This window comes from Maniola jurtina, chromosome 11, assembly GCF_905333055.1.
Source record: "Maniola jurtina chromosome 11, ilManJurt1.1, whole genome shotgun sequence".
Classification (NCBI taxonomy): Eukaryota; Metazoa; Arthropoda; class Insecta; order Lepidoptera; family Nymphalidae; genus Maniola; species Maniola jurtina.
The window spans coordinates 11,586,056-11,602,639 of NC_060039.1; the positions used below are offsets into that span (position 1 = coordinate 11,586,056).

The 16,584-nt window shown below is 37.9% G+C and overlaps 2 protein-coding genes across 2 annotated transcripts in view; one reads left to right on the forward strand and one right to left on the reverse strand.

The window, feature by feature from the left end:
- Positions 1–7,683, forward strand: LOC123869294 (androgen-dependent TFPI-regulating protein-like). The gene is made up of 4 exons (XM_045912153.1): positions 1–315; positions 5,162–5,302; positions 5,590–5,810; positions 6,632–7,683. The coding sequence occupies exons 1-4, from the start codon at positions 139–141 to the stop codon at positions 6,816–6,818; spliced, it is 726 nt and encodes a 241-aa protein (XP_045768109.1). The 5' UTR covers positions 1–138; the 3' UTR covers positions 6,819–7,683.
- LOC123869293 (ATP-binding cassette subfamily G member 4) overlaps positions 7,468–16,584 on the reverse strand; it is a 27,670-nt gene continuing 18,553 nt past the window's right edge. The window contains exons 3-11 of the mRNA XM_045912152.1: positions 16,354–16,490; positions 15,486–15,631; positions 14,096–14,334; positions 13,467–13,717; positions 12,836–13,004; positions 12,148–12,248; positions 11,285–11,440; positions 10,143–10,348; positions 7,468–9,702 (exon numbers count right to left, since the gene is read on the reverse strand). Coding sequence (XP_045768108.1) covers positions 9,561–9,702; positions 10,143–10,348; positions 11,285–11,440; positions 12,148–12,248; positions 12,836–13,004; positions 13,467–13,717; positions 14,096–14,334; positions 15,486–15,631; positions 16,354–16,490 — 1,547 coding nt within the window. The 3' untranslated portion in view covers positions 7,468–9,560. The remainder of the gene's footprint in view (positions 9,703–10,142; positions 10,349–11,284; positions 11,441–12,147; positions 12,249–12,835; positions 13,005–13,466; positions 13,718–14,095; positions 14,335–15,485; positions 15,632–16,353; positions 16,491–16,584) is intronic.

Sequence of the window (16,584 nt, forward strand, 5' to 3'; positions counted from 1 at the left end):
AAGTAACCTACAAACAAAATTGCACAATACTCGCTAAGGATCGTTTGCGTCCATTTTACGTCCGAACCTTATCCGCAACGGTTATCATTACTATTTACAGTTTGTTTATTATCGTTTAGAGTTTTTACTAAAGTAATTATGATTAGAAGTAGTAATTTGTTACTGAATGTGCGCATGTGTTTCTATGGCGCTGCACTTTTGCATTTAGTGTTCGCGGCATTGGTGATTCTGCCAATTGATATGTCAAATGATGAAGACCCTCGAGTTAGTGTTTACATCCGAGTGCGGTGGAAGCTGCTCACTTGCTGGTTCAATGTGAGTTTATGACCTAGTATTTTTGAATGAATGCATAATTGTTTTCACAGGAGACCGAAGAGCTGGCAGCTACATCGGACAAAGAATTAAGTAGTCTAGCCATTCAAAGGGGGAACGCTGCCAGTATCTTCAGAACCTTGCCTAAAGGGACTTCTTTTAATAATTTATTTTAGTTAGGTATTTATTATTATATTGTTTTTATTATGGTACAAACATTGCGCGGGACTGTCACTGATCACTACCCATTGCCTATTTCACTACCCATAGTAGGTATGAATGCGAAAATGTGTTTGTTTATTAGTTTGTCCTTCAATCATCCAGCAACGGAGCAACGGATTGACGTGATTTCTTGGATGGAGATTTTTGGTTTAAGGATGGATACGTATAGGCTACTTTTATTCGCGGAAAATCAAAACGTTCCAACAGGATTTTTATAAACCTAAATCCAGGCGAATTAAATCACGGGCATCGGCTATACAAATAAAATATTGCATAAATAATATTGTAAATAATAACTCAGCAAAATGTTTTAAGTAGATAAAAGATTATTAAAAAAATATTAGGTAGGGTACCTACTCTTTAAGCGTTTAACAATTTTACTCATATTATTGCATATTAGCTGGTACTAGCTATTCCTGCGATATTGAGTTCCATTGGATTTTCAATCATATCATATCCATACATCCCATATCGATACAAACGACCACAAACTGCTCTGTGGGATAAAAGCGCGCCGTCGTTAAAAAACTTGGTGCAAAGGCCCTAAAACTATAACAACGAACGAATCCTCTTGTGGCCCGGATTGGCGTGATTCTTTCTTTTGTTTCAGCCATAGATCCAAGCTAGGAGTCGAAAACACCCCTTAAAGTTTCAGCCGCTCATCACGTAAAAGCCGCCTTCGGCTGAGGTTAACAGAGCGTTCGGGTCGTCGGACGATAAGCAATCGTCCTCTTAATTAATAATATTTCATACTACAACTTTTCTTGGGCAAATAAAACAAATCATTTTATCATTAATCTTTATTTTTTTTTCCTTTGTAGGGTGAAATATTATACGCTTTTATGAAATGAATGATTAAACACTGAGTTACGATTGACGAATTGCATGGAAACAGTCGTGTCGGCTTTGCAATCAGCAGTTACATGTATTGCATATTTACAAATTAACAAAAAAAGGTCAACTTTTCTTCAAAGGTCAACAAGGCTTTTCTAACTAGAATTTCTCTAAGTGACTTTCGTAGAGTTTTGACATCACACTATCACACTAATATTATAAAGGCGAAAGTTTGTATGTGTGTGTGTTTGTGTGTGTGTACAGTGTATGTTTGTTACTCCTGCACGCAAAAACTACTGAACGGATTTGGCTGAAATTTAGAATGGAGATAGATAATATCCTGGATTAGCACATAGGCTACTTTTTATCCCGGAAAATCAAAGAGTTCCCACGGGATTTCAAAAAACCTAAATTCACGCGGGCGAAGTCGCGGGCATCGGCTAGTATTATCATAAGTGGCATAAAATGTTCTACATGAAATAAATAAATTCATTTTATTTACTTCGGAAAATAAAAGAGTTTCCACTGGACTATTTATTACCGACGAAATCTTGGGCATCATGTAGTACATGAATAATATTTAGTATGTAATAGGTACCTTGAACATATCAACCAAGCGTGACGTTCAAACAAACATATTGGTACTGCGATTGATTTTATTAACAGGGCTCTTCCGTCACTCGCTTCCACTCACTTCATACAATCGTAGTTCCAATTTCATTTGAATATTAAGCAACCAAAGTCCATGAAATTTTGCAGACATATTCTAGAAACTAATATCTATGTCTGTGGTTTTCCAGATTTCTGTTAAAATATTCGGTTTCAAAGTTACGCGGTCTTAAATATTTACATACAAATCTTTGAGCCCCTGTTATTTTAAAACTACATATTTTTAGAAAAATCTAAAACACCACAGACACAGATATTAGTTTCTAGAATATGTCTGCAAAATTTCATGGACTTTGGTTGCTTAATATTCAAATGAAATTGGAACTACGATTGTATGAAGCGAGTGGCGGAGAGAGCCCTCTTAAATTACTAGCTGAAACCCGCGAATCGCATCTTACTCGCGTTTATTTTTGCGGCTTTCCACGTAACTAGCTATATATAACAATCCTTCAGAATGTCAGCTTTGGCTTTTCCAAATTTTATCAAAATGGGTTTAAATCGGTACAGCCGTGAGATGTAACAAACGGACAGACGAATGGGCAGACGCAATCATATTCGTAGTGTGGAAATGAGGATGTACTTAGATATAGGTTCGTGCGTAGATACGATTATTTATTTATTGGTATATTACAAGCTTATGTTTTTCGTCGATAAATAAGTATTGTTAATTGTTTAGATAACCTTTATTTAAAGAACCGTCTGTTTATCGGCCACACGGCAGAGGGCGAACGAATATGGTACCTAGCTGAAATCAATTTTAGATTTCCAAAGTTTTATTACAGTAGGTACCTACATTTCCTTGTAGTTGTCATCAACATAATATAATATCTATTGTACGCGACAGGTCGAGATGGCAATCGAAGTGGAGACGCAGACGCCCGTACACCTACACAGTAACAAACATCCATACGTCCATCCATACATATAAACTTTCGCTTTTACAATATTTTTATTTTATTTTAATGTTTTAATAATATTTATAGTATATTTATTTATTTGTTTATATGGTCCATTTTGTTTAAATATACATATACTTACCTAGTTATCTTAAGATATAAATACCTATTGAGATATTACATAAGATACTTTTTATGTAGGTACCTAAAAGAAAAGTATAATATTTCTAATCTATACACATAAAACGACTTGTATGTTATAATTAGACCTCAAATCTTTGATGGGTTATCACAGTTGACCGGCCAGGTCTTTGGCATACTTATTATATATCATCAATATGATATTCCTTACTACCTCATAAAATAAAACATAATATACATAATATTAGGTACTTGTAATAGATTAGGGATAGAATTTTTAAAAATCCCTAAAACACGTGTATTTCTTTTTTTTAACCAATAGCTTACATAACAATTTTCTTAGATACTTATAACTCGAAAAAAAAAAACCGGTCAAGTGCCAGTTGGACCTCGCCCTTTGAGGGTTCCGTACATAATAATTATGAACATCATATTTTGGGTGTATGAAATATTTCTTTTCCGAGCTAGAACATCGCAGTAAACCGTGAATGAAAAGCCCAAAATATTTTCGTTTGATTTGGTCAAAGCTTACAGGCTGTTTTATATTATTTTATGTTATTTTCAGTTTTTGTTGTTTCATTATTTATGTTACCGACATATTCCTAACTACGAGTAGTTTAGTTTTTGAGATAGCCCCCGTCACAAAAATGGTCTAAAACTGACAACTTTAACGGCTCCTTATTTCCTAATTTTTAAGATAAAAAAAATATATCCGTTTTAGTGGACGACTAGGCAAGACAGTCAGTCAAAATGATTGTCATGGCCATAAATTAACACTGGCAGAATCGAGGCCCGTCCACCGTATAAGTGCTGATGTCGTATTTCGTACTAATCCAGAGTTCCTAATGAGATGAATGGGTACTCAGTCACGTAAGTTTTACAATCGTTAGAAGTAAGGCATTGAATTTTGATGTGACTGCTTCGGTTACGAACCTTCATTGTCACATTGCGATCGATGCAATCATTTTTATTTCCAGAGGATTTACCCTTTTAGGATCACTTCATTGTCTGTCTGTCTGGAATCAAAACCTATAGGGTACTTTGCGTTAACTTATTATAATTATTTAATTAGGCAAGTAGTCTTATAGCACACATCACAAAAAAGGGCGACGCGAAATGCGAACGCAAAGCTGCGAAACCATCCACACTGTTGTTTCGCGGCCTTCGCAGGCTGTCGCGACGCGAGTGAAAAACTCAATAAAAACGATTGCATTAAAGTTACGAAATACTTACGCTACTTACATAGTGATCTATTAATGTGACATTGAGACTATTAATTGACGTCGACTGGACCATGGCCAGGACGATCAGGTCACGAGTTAGATACCCCGTGTCTAGATGCAAGCTTTTTGATTGGACAGACTGGCAGACTGCTGGCGATTGATTGGTGGGTCGAACCACTTTCAATTTTTACTGTGATTTTCATCGTCATAATTTGAAGCGTCAGCTATTCCTGTATCCACTGTTCTGTCAATAGAGTATCCATTGTTGTAGTTAGTACCAACTCCTTTCGTCTTAGGCCTTTTGTATCCATTCAGTGCCAGCAATTTCTGGATCTCCAATCGAGGATCTCATCGACTTCATCATCCAACGGATCTCTGTTAGATGTGACTCGCTCACATTCACTTCAACGGAGGAATTGTCGGTCTTTAGTTATTTGGCGAATTTCTTAATGCTGGTCTTTATCCCTCAAAGCATTGGTCTTTTCGTAGCACGGTGAGCGACTTGAAGTCTATGGACTAATTTCGCTGTTGTTTAGAGTTTCGAAACTAGTAGGGACTGGATAATAATTTAGAATTTAGATTAAAAGATATTCAAATCAAATCAAAGCCTGTTGTTATTCAAAATTGGTACCACTTGTACATTTTTGATTGTTAATTGTTGAATGTGTAAGTTTTAGGTAATGGTAATAAGATTAACTTAAAACTAAGCTACGACATGCACCCTGGTCTGAGAAGAGCCCACAACAAACTCATTTTCCTTCCAAGCATTGTGGTACGGACGATGAAAAATCGACAGAGTTCGTTGTTGCTTTCATTTGTTTTTAGATCTTGTTTTACCTAATTCTGTATTCTTGTATTTTCTAGTTGCTGTCAATCGCCTACATGCCGATCGCTCTGTACTGCGACTGGAAGGAGAAACAGGGGGAATGGGACAAAGAAAATGTGAGAACTTTTAGGAAAATACGGGACTTCATGATGACCAGCATTTTATTTCCTACTACAATGGTAAGGCTACTACGACTAGGTATGGCATGGTCTGTTTTTCCTCTTTATCTCCTACTCTTAAGATTGCCTAGTAGAGATCGCTAATAAGCGATTAGGCCGCCTTTTGTATCCTCCTTCTGTCTGTGTTTTTAGGGTTCCGTACCTCAGAAGGAAAAACGGAACTCTTATAGGATCAATTTGTTGTCTGTCTGTCTGTCTGTCTGTCCGTCCGTCCGTCCGTCGCTTGTGTCAAGAAAGCCTATAGGGTACTTCAGTACTAGGCTCTATAGAGACTCATTATGTTTCAGTACAGTGACTACTTCTTCTGGCGCATGTGGACCAAGGATCCGGCTCTGATAGCGCCAGTGGCAATTTTCAAGTACCTCCCACCCTGGGCGCACCACTCCCTGCACACCGTGTCAGGAGTCATGGTGCTCCTGGATATACTGTTCCTGCCAAGGAAGAGACCAAAGAGCATTCTACCCGGCTTGATGGGGTTGGTTGCTTTTTGCAGTTTATATTCTGCTGTGTAAGTAACTGTTTTTGCTGCCAATTAAGGAGTATTGTAAAATAAGTGGAATAACTGAGGATTGATATGCACATTATCGGTTGAATACATTTGATTTGACAATTTTCGTTGAACAAAACCATCCCACTTACGAATCTATCTTTTACATGCGTCTGACTTTCATTCAACTCGCCTGAGGCTCCGTTTGATTTTTAGCAGTTAACGCATCTTAGAGCTATTACGCACGGCCGACTAGTCGCCTAGTGCGTACCTAATGGGTCTTATAGTCCCTCGCCCGGCTGGGGCCGAAATAAGTATGACGTATACTTACATATCCATGACGTATACGCAAGCCGAGTTGCCTTTTGTTGAACATTCATCTACAAAATATAAGTATTCCATGTGCCGAACCGACTGTGTGTAGCAAGCCTGATGCGATACTAAGCAAAAGCTGGGTCTACACCAGACGATCCACCGCGCTCCGATCGCGCGCGGTAGTAGCGCGATTCAAAGGCGCGTTCGGTGTAGACGTGCCGCGCGAGCTACGTATTGAAACGCGCGCTTTTTACCGCGACAGATGTGCGGCTGACTTCATCCAGCTTTGATCAGCTGGAACTATTTGGAGCGGCGCGCAAGTTCCTTAAGTTGGATCAGAGGAGTATGATCCATGCGTATACATATATCATACACATATATATCATACATATATCACGTATTGTGCGTGTACGTATTTGTACGAGTCAAATTTGTTCGAAACGTTTTCCTAGTTCCTATTAGCCTGTGTTTTGAGTTCTGACACGCACTTGCCCAGTTTTTAAATTAAATTGTTTGTTTATTTACAGTCTCGTGATAAGTTACTACAGCGGCGAGGTCGTGTATAGCTTCTTGGAGATCTTCAGCCGATCGCAGTTGTGCCTGCTAGGGCTCCTGGCGTTCACTGAACAAGTCTTCTTCTACACGCTGCAGTGGTGCATCATTGATCTGGTGTGGGGCAGGCCAAGAGATACGATAGTGAAGAAACTAGACTAATTTTATTTTAGTTAATTAGCTAATGACTGCAACGTTTAGGTTTTTTTAATCCCATGGAAACTCTTTGATTTTCCGGGGTAGATAATATGTGTCCATCGGCAGAATTCGTGCCAGATTTGTCAAGATTGGTTCTGCAGTTGAACCGTGAATAGTTAACTAACCGACCGACAGACAGACAGACACACGCACTTTCGCATTTATAATATTATTATTCCTATTATTTATTATAAATATAGACTCAATAATAAAATTTCATGATCAAATGCAATATTGCATATTTTATGTCTATATGTTGATTAAAATCAAAAGTCTAGAAGTTAGTATAGATATACTTATTACTTTACTCATTATTTATAAGATACTCATACCTACGCACCACAAACAGATACACAGGAGTTTCACTTATAGAAATATAATTTAATTGATCTGAAAACGCCATTTTGGAATAAGCCGTAAGCGACACGAGGTTAGTAAAACAAACGATTTAAGCTATACTTTCATAACAAAATATGTACCATTATTATTACTTACCAAACTTTTACTATATTTTTATATTTTGTTATAAGCACCCTACCTAGCTTTACTTCATTAATATAATACCTAAGGTAAAAAGAAACAAATGATTATAAAAGGATAATAAATAACAAAACAAATAAATTTTCGTGTTTTATTGTACAAAAAGTAGACTATAAAATTATGTAAAATATATCACCATAAATTGGAATACCTAGTTACTTCAAAAGCTGCGTCCAAACTGACCGAGTAAGGCCTGAACAGGGCGGGAGTCATTTTGTCGGGTGTAAACATAGCTCGGGTTACATCAGCCGTTTGTTGCCAAAGCCAAGCATGGCACGAATATGGTGCCGTTACAAGCGTAGTGCTCAAAAGCGCCTCAGTTTGAGGTGTAGTCCGTTGTGATTTGTGAGGAAGCTCGCGCGCTGTGCAAAATAGACTCAAAATACGCAATAACGTTTGCTTGCTAAGTTGCTACAGTTATATAACGGACTGGTTAAAACTGGTTTGGCTTAGTTCACAAGGTTTACCTTTTAACTTTTTCAGATTGCCTGATCGGACAAGGCTCGTGAGCAAAAAGCTCAAGCGTGGTTCGCAAACCATGCTCGAATGTGCTCGGTCAGTCTGGACCCGGCTAATAACATACTTCATAAACTATAGGAATTTAATAGATCACAATAAATTAAACTTTGAGCAATCTTAGTATCTACACAGTTAACACTACTTGGATTAAAAATACGTCCCATAGTACAAAATATAAACATTAGTTCATACGACCCTGTTCTAAATATAATGCTAATTTATAGTTAAACGCTTTTTTGAATACCTATATCAAACAAAAATCAAAGGGATTATTCTTATATATATACCTATATATTTAGTAATAGTTAAATTATATTTTACTAGGTACCTACTCAATTCGTACATACTCATAAGCAGGCGTATTCTATGGGTAAGTACTAACCTTAAATTATTCACAAAATAATCATAATTGACTGTATAAACTAAATAACTAGGTATATAGTAGGTTATATAAATGTAACAAACATAAACTTTTATGTTATTATTTTCTGAGCGAGACGTAACTTTTTTTAAGAGTGGTTTCAGATTAGCGTTCTTTGCGCGAATATAAGCTCGCTTTGGTGCGCGCGTGCATGTGCCTTTTGTTACACACACAATATTATATAGGACAAGGATTTTTATATAAAGATATTACATAGGATCTTTGCGCGAAAGACAATTCAATATTGCTATGACTGACCTACTGGCACTGGTTCGAGCAAAAACGCTGGAATGAGCGCGCACTAATGCCAGAACTAGCGCAAAACGCACAGAAAAATGAGCTTTAAACATCCTAAATGTTTAACTGACTGAGGAATAAGTTTGAGGTTTTTATAGTTATTAGGGTTCCGTACCTCAAAAGGAAAAAAGGAACCCTTATAGGATCACTTGGTTGTCTGTCTGTTTGTCTAGTTGTCCGTCCGCCAATCCGCCCGTCCGTCGTGTCTGTCAAGAAAACCTATAGGGTACATCCCGTTGACCTAGAATCATGAAAGTAGGTAGGTAGGTCTTATAGCACAAGTAAAGGAATAAATCCGAAGTGAGTACCCATTTCACTAAATAATATTGTAAATACATACTGTCGAAGTTCTTTAGAATGTCATATTTAAAAATTTATTATAATAATTATTATTTATATAATTTTAAATCAATGTGTACCTACACACCTAGTTAATTACTTACACAGTTTAAAATTTATTGATAAATATTACAATATTTTAAATAAATATATTTGGCAAGTCTAGAATGCAGTGGCATTTTAAAGTAGGTACCTAAGTACGTTTGATTTGTTAACAAAGATTTTCAAAATTACGGCAAAATATAATAGTGTTATATCACAGTAGTATTAATTATGGCATTATAATATTTATCATTAAAACGTATCAAATCATAATAGTACATTTTGATTTGATAAAAAAATATACAAGAGGTTGATTGATAAAATAAATATATAAAAACTTGTGTTTTGATGCGGCTAGTTAATGAGTTCATATCGCGTAAATAATTTTCCTACTGATTTATAGGACTCTATTATTCTGATTTCAGTGCTAGCAACTCATTTGCAACCAACCATACCATACCAACACATCTTGCGACACTTTTAAGTTTACAAAGGCATCTTATTTTTGGCCATCCTTTCCTTCAGTCAGTGCTTTTAATATGAAAGTGTTATCGCACAGCACTTAGCTTCCACTTGAGCAGCAGGAAGGCAGCAGTTCTCAGTGTGAACAGCGTGACTGTGAGAGCCAGGATGTCCCACCAGAACATGTTGGGAGACATCGCGATCTCTTTCAGGAATGTACGGGGGTACCTGGAAAAATAAATAGTAAATTTTTTAATGATTAATTAAGAATAAGTAAGAAGACGAAATTTTGAAGGGGAATGTTGCTTCCATTAAACACTTTGTTTAGGTATATAACAATAAAATTATGAAAAAAAAAAAACTCAACGCATAGCCCAAATAGCCGAAAGAATCGCGCAGCGCGCTGTTTAAAGTTTCTGGTGATATAGAGACCACAAAATATCCTGAAGATCTAAAAGTTACCTTACCTATATACATAATCTGAAGTTCCTAGACTCAGCAGTTTATGCTGTACATCTAAGTAGTTTCAGTTTCTCCTTTAAGATTTGGAGGGTTACTATTGAAATTGAGAGATTAAAGAAAAACAATTTCAAACAGACGAGTTCCTGGTTTCTTTCAACCACTCAACTCATAAGTCCTAGACTAGGTAAAACAAAAAGGTAACTTACTTGTAATGGCAGTACTTGGCTTGGTTGCACGCCAGCGTGGGTCTCTCCAGGCCGTATATAGCGCCGATGTAGCCCTCCAGCCCGTACCTCAGGTACGAGATATAGGAACCCCAGTACAAGTAGTCCGGCAAGTCTCGTAAAGTGACTCCGAAGCCAGCGAACATCATCATTGGTACCGACAGGGTTGGACCGAGGAATGTTCCGTTCTGTGAGGAAATAAATCATAATTTATTTCGAAGAAATTATGGTGAGAGTGGTGAGTTTGTACCTGATATTTTCATATAGTGTACATGAGAACACTAACATATAATGCAGATTACAAAAACATCGCAAACCGCGCTTTGCCCAGGGGGTGGTTGACATCGTTTGTCATTATGAGAAATACTCACAACAAAATTAATAATAGATACATCTCGCCAATTTTATCAGGCTGGAGCTTTGCGCAATCAGTACCGAAGTATATCGCCAAAAACATCACAAAACGTGCGATGCGCCGTGGTTTAGCGGCTTTGCAGGGCGCTTCAGGCCCTGTATTACGTTGTGATCTATTGTGATCGCCCCACCGTTTTACAGTTCTCGTCCAATACTAATTTCTGCCAGGAACAGCAGCGGCTTCTTGGCTGAGATGTTTTTCACCTTCTCCAGGTACAGTATGTGTTTCCCTAAGTGAAGATTTATGCATTAGTGCCTGACATTGACAGATGATGTGTAGGGGCGTTTCCGCACCCTCTTTACAGAACCTACACATATCCGTGTCTAGGAGCTTAAGGTTGAACATATGTCTATTCAGTCCACCCCGTTAGTACCCTCACTAGAATGCATAAATGTTTCCTACTTAGTGCTAGTGCTACCTAGTGCTTCTGAAGCAGCCTTCTTATTGAAGGTTTTCATTAGCGCTCTAGAGCGATTCATCCCTGATAGATTTCTCCATCAGATGAGTGTATCGTAGTAGTAATAGGTTAACAGGGTTAGCTGTGCTAGGCTTTTGGGTATGCCACAGACAGGCTCAGGTCCTATCTGCCGCTCCCTGGCGCCCCGCTTTGCAAGTTCGTTGGCCTTGCGCGGACATCATGAACAATATAATGAACGTGGTCCAGCAGCTACGAAGACCTCGTGTACTATAATGAGAAGTAGGTACTCACAACAACATTGAACACCGCGCCGATCATCAGCCCGAAGCTCTGCGCCACCAGCACCGTGTACAAGGAGATCGCGAAGAACATCGAGAACCGTGCGATGTCTAACGGCTGTGCGGACATCGTGTACACTATCACGCTGAATATCGCGCAAGACACTATCTGTAACATTTCAAACATTTATAGTTGACTAATTAGATGAGTCATGTCGCCTATATTCTATCCACAGAAAGAAGTTAGTATAGCGCTCTCTCTGTTACATAATCCCATACAAATGACAGAGCCAAAAATCTCAAAGGAATGTTTTCAAAGAATGTTCAAACTTCAATTTGAAAATGTTCTCAGAAACATTCGAAATTCACCCTCAAACCCTTCACCTCACTAGCTCAAAAAGGGCGCCTTTGCTGTCTAAAACCAGTGAGCAAAAATCGTTTTTGCTCACTTAGTGAGAAAAAGTGTCGTCTCAAGAAAAGTTCAAAATGGTGTACGCCTATTTTCATACACCAACATTTTATTTCATCAAAACTTTGTAAAATCTCTATTTTATAATTTAAACTATTTACTTTCAATAATTAATTAAAATCTGTTTTTTTACCTTTTGTTTTTTTTTGCTATTGAGGTGAAAAGTTGTATGCACACGATAGCAAAATTTTTGTTTCTTGTGCCTTTGACTCCCTCGCTACACTCAGGATTCTAAATTAGAATCCTTCGCCCCCTCGGGGCTGGTTGAGATTTTCGGGTGTCATTTGTATGGGATTACGTAACAGAGAGTGCGGGATACTAACTTCTTTCCGTGCTTAGAGTATAGTTGCAACAATGCTCAGTTGAATACTCATGGTATAAAGATAATTAGGAAAATTGAAACTTACTGATATAGGCAAATCCACTATTGTTATAGAAATGTAATAAGATCCAAGTGAATACCATCGGTTGAAATGCTCCTTTAACAAAATTGACATCTCCGAAGGAACTGGAAATAAGAAAGAAAAGAATACGTTTATAATTTTATCATATACAGCACTATATTATACTGTATCATATACTTTGATCACATATTTATAATTAAAGCATATAGCACAGATGTCCTGCCTTTATTGACGGTACTAGACAAGTTTGTGCAAGAATCCAGTTTAAAAAGTATTTCTGTTTTTCGGCTTGCCTCCAACTATCTGACTGACTGCCTATGCAGGCTGACATCCAATAAGTTCATGGCAGAGTTTGGTAAAACTTGTGGTAATTGCCTAATTCTAGTAACTGGTAACTACTTAAATATTTAACGCTCAGCAATGTTAATAGTAAATGTTTAATACAATATTTTTTTATTAGCCTCATCCGTCTTTTCCACCACTCTTTTCTCACTCTTTCTCTTAATTCCCAACTTTTTGATCTGTTCCACCTATTTCTTTTCCTAGGATACTTACCAGATACTGACGTCTTTACTTATCTTTGAGACATGCCATTGATCCCAAGCGGGCCAACCCAACGCCCTATCTTCAATAACCAGATTTTAGTGAGTTTTTGACATAATATGATTTTTTTGGTTTTTCTAGAACTTACAAGTAAGTATAGTCAACATCATCGGTGACATCATATGGTGCATCAGGATGGCGAACAGAAGATTGTAGTTCTCCAACACTCGGGAGCCTTCGTTGCCGGCGTCGATGAATAGAGCTCCCAGCATAATTCCCACAACTACGTTCACTATTAACCGTAGATGCGTCATCGTCTGAAAACAACACAGTTTAAAACCCAACAGCTGTCACCAAATATTGGATTGGATTATTTTCACTGTTAAATTATACTTCAATATTATTAATTCATTCATTATAAGTCCTTTCATTAAGCTCCAAAGGTAAAGCACGTTTGTGTTTTAAACGCGTCCCATCTTAGACCACATCATCACTTTCCATCAGGTGTGATTGTGGTCAAGCGCTTGCCTATAGTGAATAAAAAAAAAAACATATTTTTAGATCCTGGTCAATATCCGCCATTTTATTCTATATTGATCGGCTTCCTTATAATTCCCGAGCTACCACCGACTCCACTGTGCAGGTTATTAGTATATAGTATGTACTTAATATGCAATTTGGTAATCATAAGGAAACCGTCAAACTCATACCCATAGCCACAACAATCTCAGAGTCCTAAACTTTTATTTTTTTAATTTCTCAATACTATGGGAACTTACAGGGTCACGTTTCGCCTTTAAAAATCCTCGTCTTATAAGCACAGATCTCTGGTTGGACTGCGGCGTCTCCTCAGGCCCCGACTCGTTGTCCTGTTCCTTCATCACACTCAACGGGTACAGTTTCCTCAGCTCCTCCATTGTAGGTATTGACTGCGGATCATCTAACCACGTCAACTCTCTTCCATTTTCAGCCTTTGTAGTTAGTAGGCCTATTTTGTCTTCTCCATATTCCCCGCAGGCTAATTCAATAACTGGAAAATAAATGTTACCGTTTAAATATTAGGATGCCAGGGAAATATCCAATAGATTGAGGATTTAAATGCCGTCCGTTGGACTGTTTGTTATCCCTACTCGTTGCACAATATTTGCTTTACTAAAGTAGGTAAGCATTTTTGTAGAACTTGAAGAGGTCCTCGATTGTGGTCCTTTTATAATGGGCTGATAATTAATAATAATTAGCCTTGTAGGTGGCCAAATAATAAGGATTACTCCTAAGTCTTTTAGGATTAGGGATTTTATTACTCGTAGAAGAACAGACCAATTATTTAGAAAGAAATTTCTCAAAAAGTGACAGAGATAGAATACCAAAATTAAAAAGTAGAACATCTTTAGTGATTGTTCTAACTTACTATAATCAGCTGGATTGTGATATATCGGGCAAGGAACCCCAGCCTGTTCTAAATAAGGCACGAGGTTCCGAGTAGTCCCTTGGTAGAGACAGTTGCCAGCTGCCAGCACGTACACGTGGTCGAAGAGAGCGAACAGCGACGCGGAGGGTTGGTGTACTGTGCACACGATCGTCCGACCCTGATGTGCTAAACTCCGACACAGCTGCACGACTTGGGTGCAGGATGAACTGTCCAGGCCTCTGAAAATTTTAAATACAACGTTAGTTAAACCTAGAGTCGAAATCCCGTTCCTATTTTTACCCGACTACGGCAAAGCCAAAACGAAGGGGTATCGTTTTAGCAGTCTATGTATGTATGGATGTATGTAACTAGGTTTGTATTTATGTGTGTTCCACCGTAGCGCCTAAATTACCGATTTTGATGAATGAGGTGGTAATACGTTATTATAGTATGGGTGGCATATTATCACACTTCACACTAATATTATAAAGGAGAAAGTTTGTATGTGTGTGTGTGTGTGTGTGTGTGTGTATGTTTGTTACTCCTTCACGCAAAAACTACTGTACGGATTGGGCTGAAATTTAGAATGGAGATAGATTATACCCTGGATTAGCACATAGGCTACTTTTTATCCCGGAAAATCTAAGAGTTCCCACAGGAATTTAAATAACCTACATCCACGCGAACGAAGTCGCGGGCATCAGCTAGTGTTATATAATTTCATATTTAAAATGTTATACGAAAAAAAATTGACCTCACGGATGTTACACCCAAAAAAGTGAGGGTCTCTAAAATTTTTTTTGCTTTATTATCGAGTGGGATTTCACATGAAATAGGGAAAAAATTGGGTTCATAGTATAAATATAGGATGTACCAGAACATTGGTATTTATAATAGAAAGAAAAAAGATAATTAATACAAGTGCGACGACCATATAGACCACAGTTAGTTCGTCACGTTCGAATTTCAACTCGTACATTACCATTTTCCACGCAGATTACAAAGGATTCCTTTGCCCTTTGAAATCTGCGTGGCCGAGCATTGGCGAATTCCGAGCGAGTGAGATGTAAAATAAATTATTAATTAATCACACTAATATTATAAAGGCGAAAGTTTGTGTGTGTGTGTGTGTGTGTGTGTGTGTGTGTGTGTGTGTGTGTGTGTGTGTGTGTGTGTGTGTATGTTTGTTACTCCTTCACGCAAAAACTTCTGGACGGATTTGGCTGAAATTTGGAATGGAGATAGATAATATCCTGGATTAGCACATAGGCTACTTTTTATCCCGGAAAATCAAAGAGTTCCTACGGGTTTTCAAAAAACCTAAATTCCACGCGGGCGAAGTCGCGGGCATCGGCTAGTTGGCTAATAATGTAGAGAAAAATTGACTTACGTGGTGGGTTCATCAAGGAACATAATGAGGGGGTTGTTGATAAGCTCCAATGCGATGGACAGCCGCTTCCTCTGCCCGCCTGACAGCTGTGCTCCCCGGGTATTCATGTGCTCGTACAGTCCTAAGTTTGTGAGGATGTCTTCAATCTGTAAATTGAATTAAACACCATGCAAGTAAAGTGGACTTATACCGTTCTACTGAGATGGCGTGTGAGGTAAAAAGTAAAAAAATTACAGCGCTATATAGCCGCCATATTGATTTTTTCCAAAAAAAATTTTTTTTTTGGGAAATAATCAATCCATAAATACTTACCTACACACATACATGAATCCCGAAAACGCTACACTTTTTTTTGGGCAGTCGTAAAAAAAATATATATATTGAATTTCATTTTTGCCATTTTATACAATATCATCTCTAGCTAAAGATTCAGAGCTAAAACTAACATTTTATTTGAGAATCAGTTATGAATGTCGTCGAATCCGGGAGGCAAAACCGCAAAGCTACGTAATCACTATTTGCCCCAAGTATTTGCCATGACTTTATGTCATAGCAAATAGTCTAAAGTGAATAGGCATCTTCTAGGCAAGTGTGCTCCATCCTAGGCTGCATCATCACTTGCCATCAGATTTGATTGCAGCCAAGCGCTAATCTATAAATTAAAAAAAAAACCTGACTAAGTTGAATGTTATATAGAAGCTTTTCCTGCATGTTTAGCAGTGGAAGCGCGGGCCGTGCATATCGCATGCTGCATGTTGCACCACACAGATTTGTCTGTTTCAGCGGATTATAGCTAATTAAGCTTTTTGGTTCCTTGACTAAGTTGAATTGATCTGAATACCTCAGCAAACTTCTCAAATAGCCTTACCACTTCTCCCTTTTCGTATTTATCCAGCTTCGTGGGCAATTTGAGGTCAGCAGCCAGCTCCATGTTCTCTCCCACTGTGAGCAGGCCCTGAAGTCTGTCGTCTTGTTGAATGTAGCACGACATTTTTTTAAACCTCTCTGAAATTGAGAAGAGAAACGATGACGTCGGGTAGAAATAGTTCTGGAGGATGGTGGAGGGGATGTGTCTGCGTAAGGGTATTCAATTATTACC

Coding starts and splice junctions, on each gene's coding strand:
- LOC123869294 (XM_045912153.1), top strand. CDS start 139: ATGATTAGAAGTAGTAATTTGTTACTGAATGTGCGCATGTGTTTCTAT. Junction 316..5,161: donor TGCTCACTTGCTGGTTCAAT/GTGAGTTTATGA, acceptor TGTATTTTCTAG/TTGCTGTCAATCGCCTACAT. Junction 5,811..6,631: donor TGCAGTTTATATTCTGCTGT/GTAAGTAACTGT, acceptor GTTTATTTACAG/TCTCGTGATAAGTTACTACA.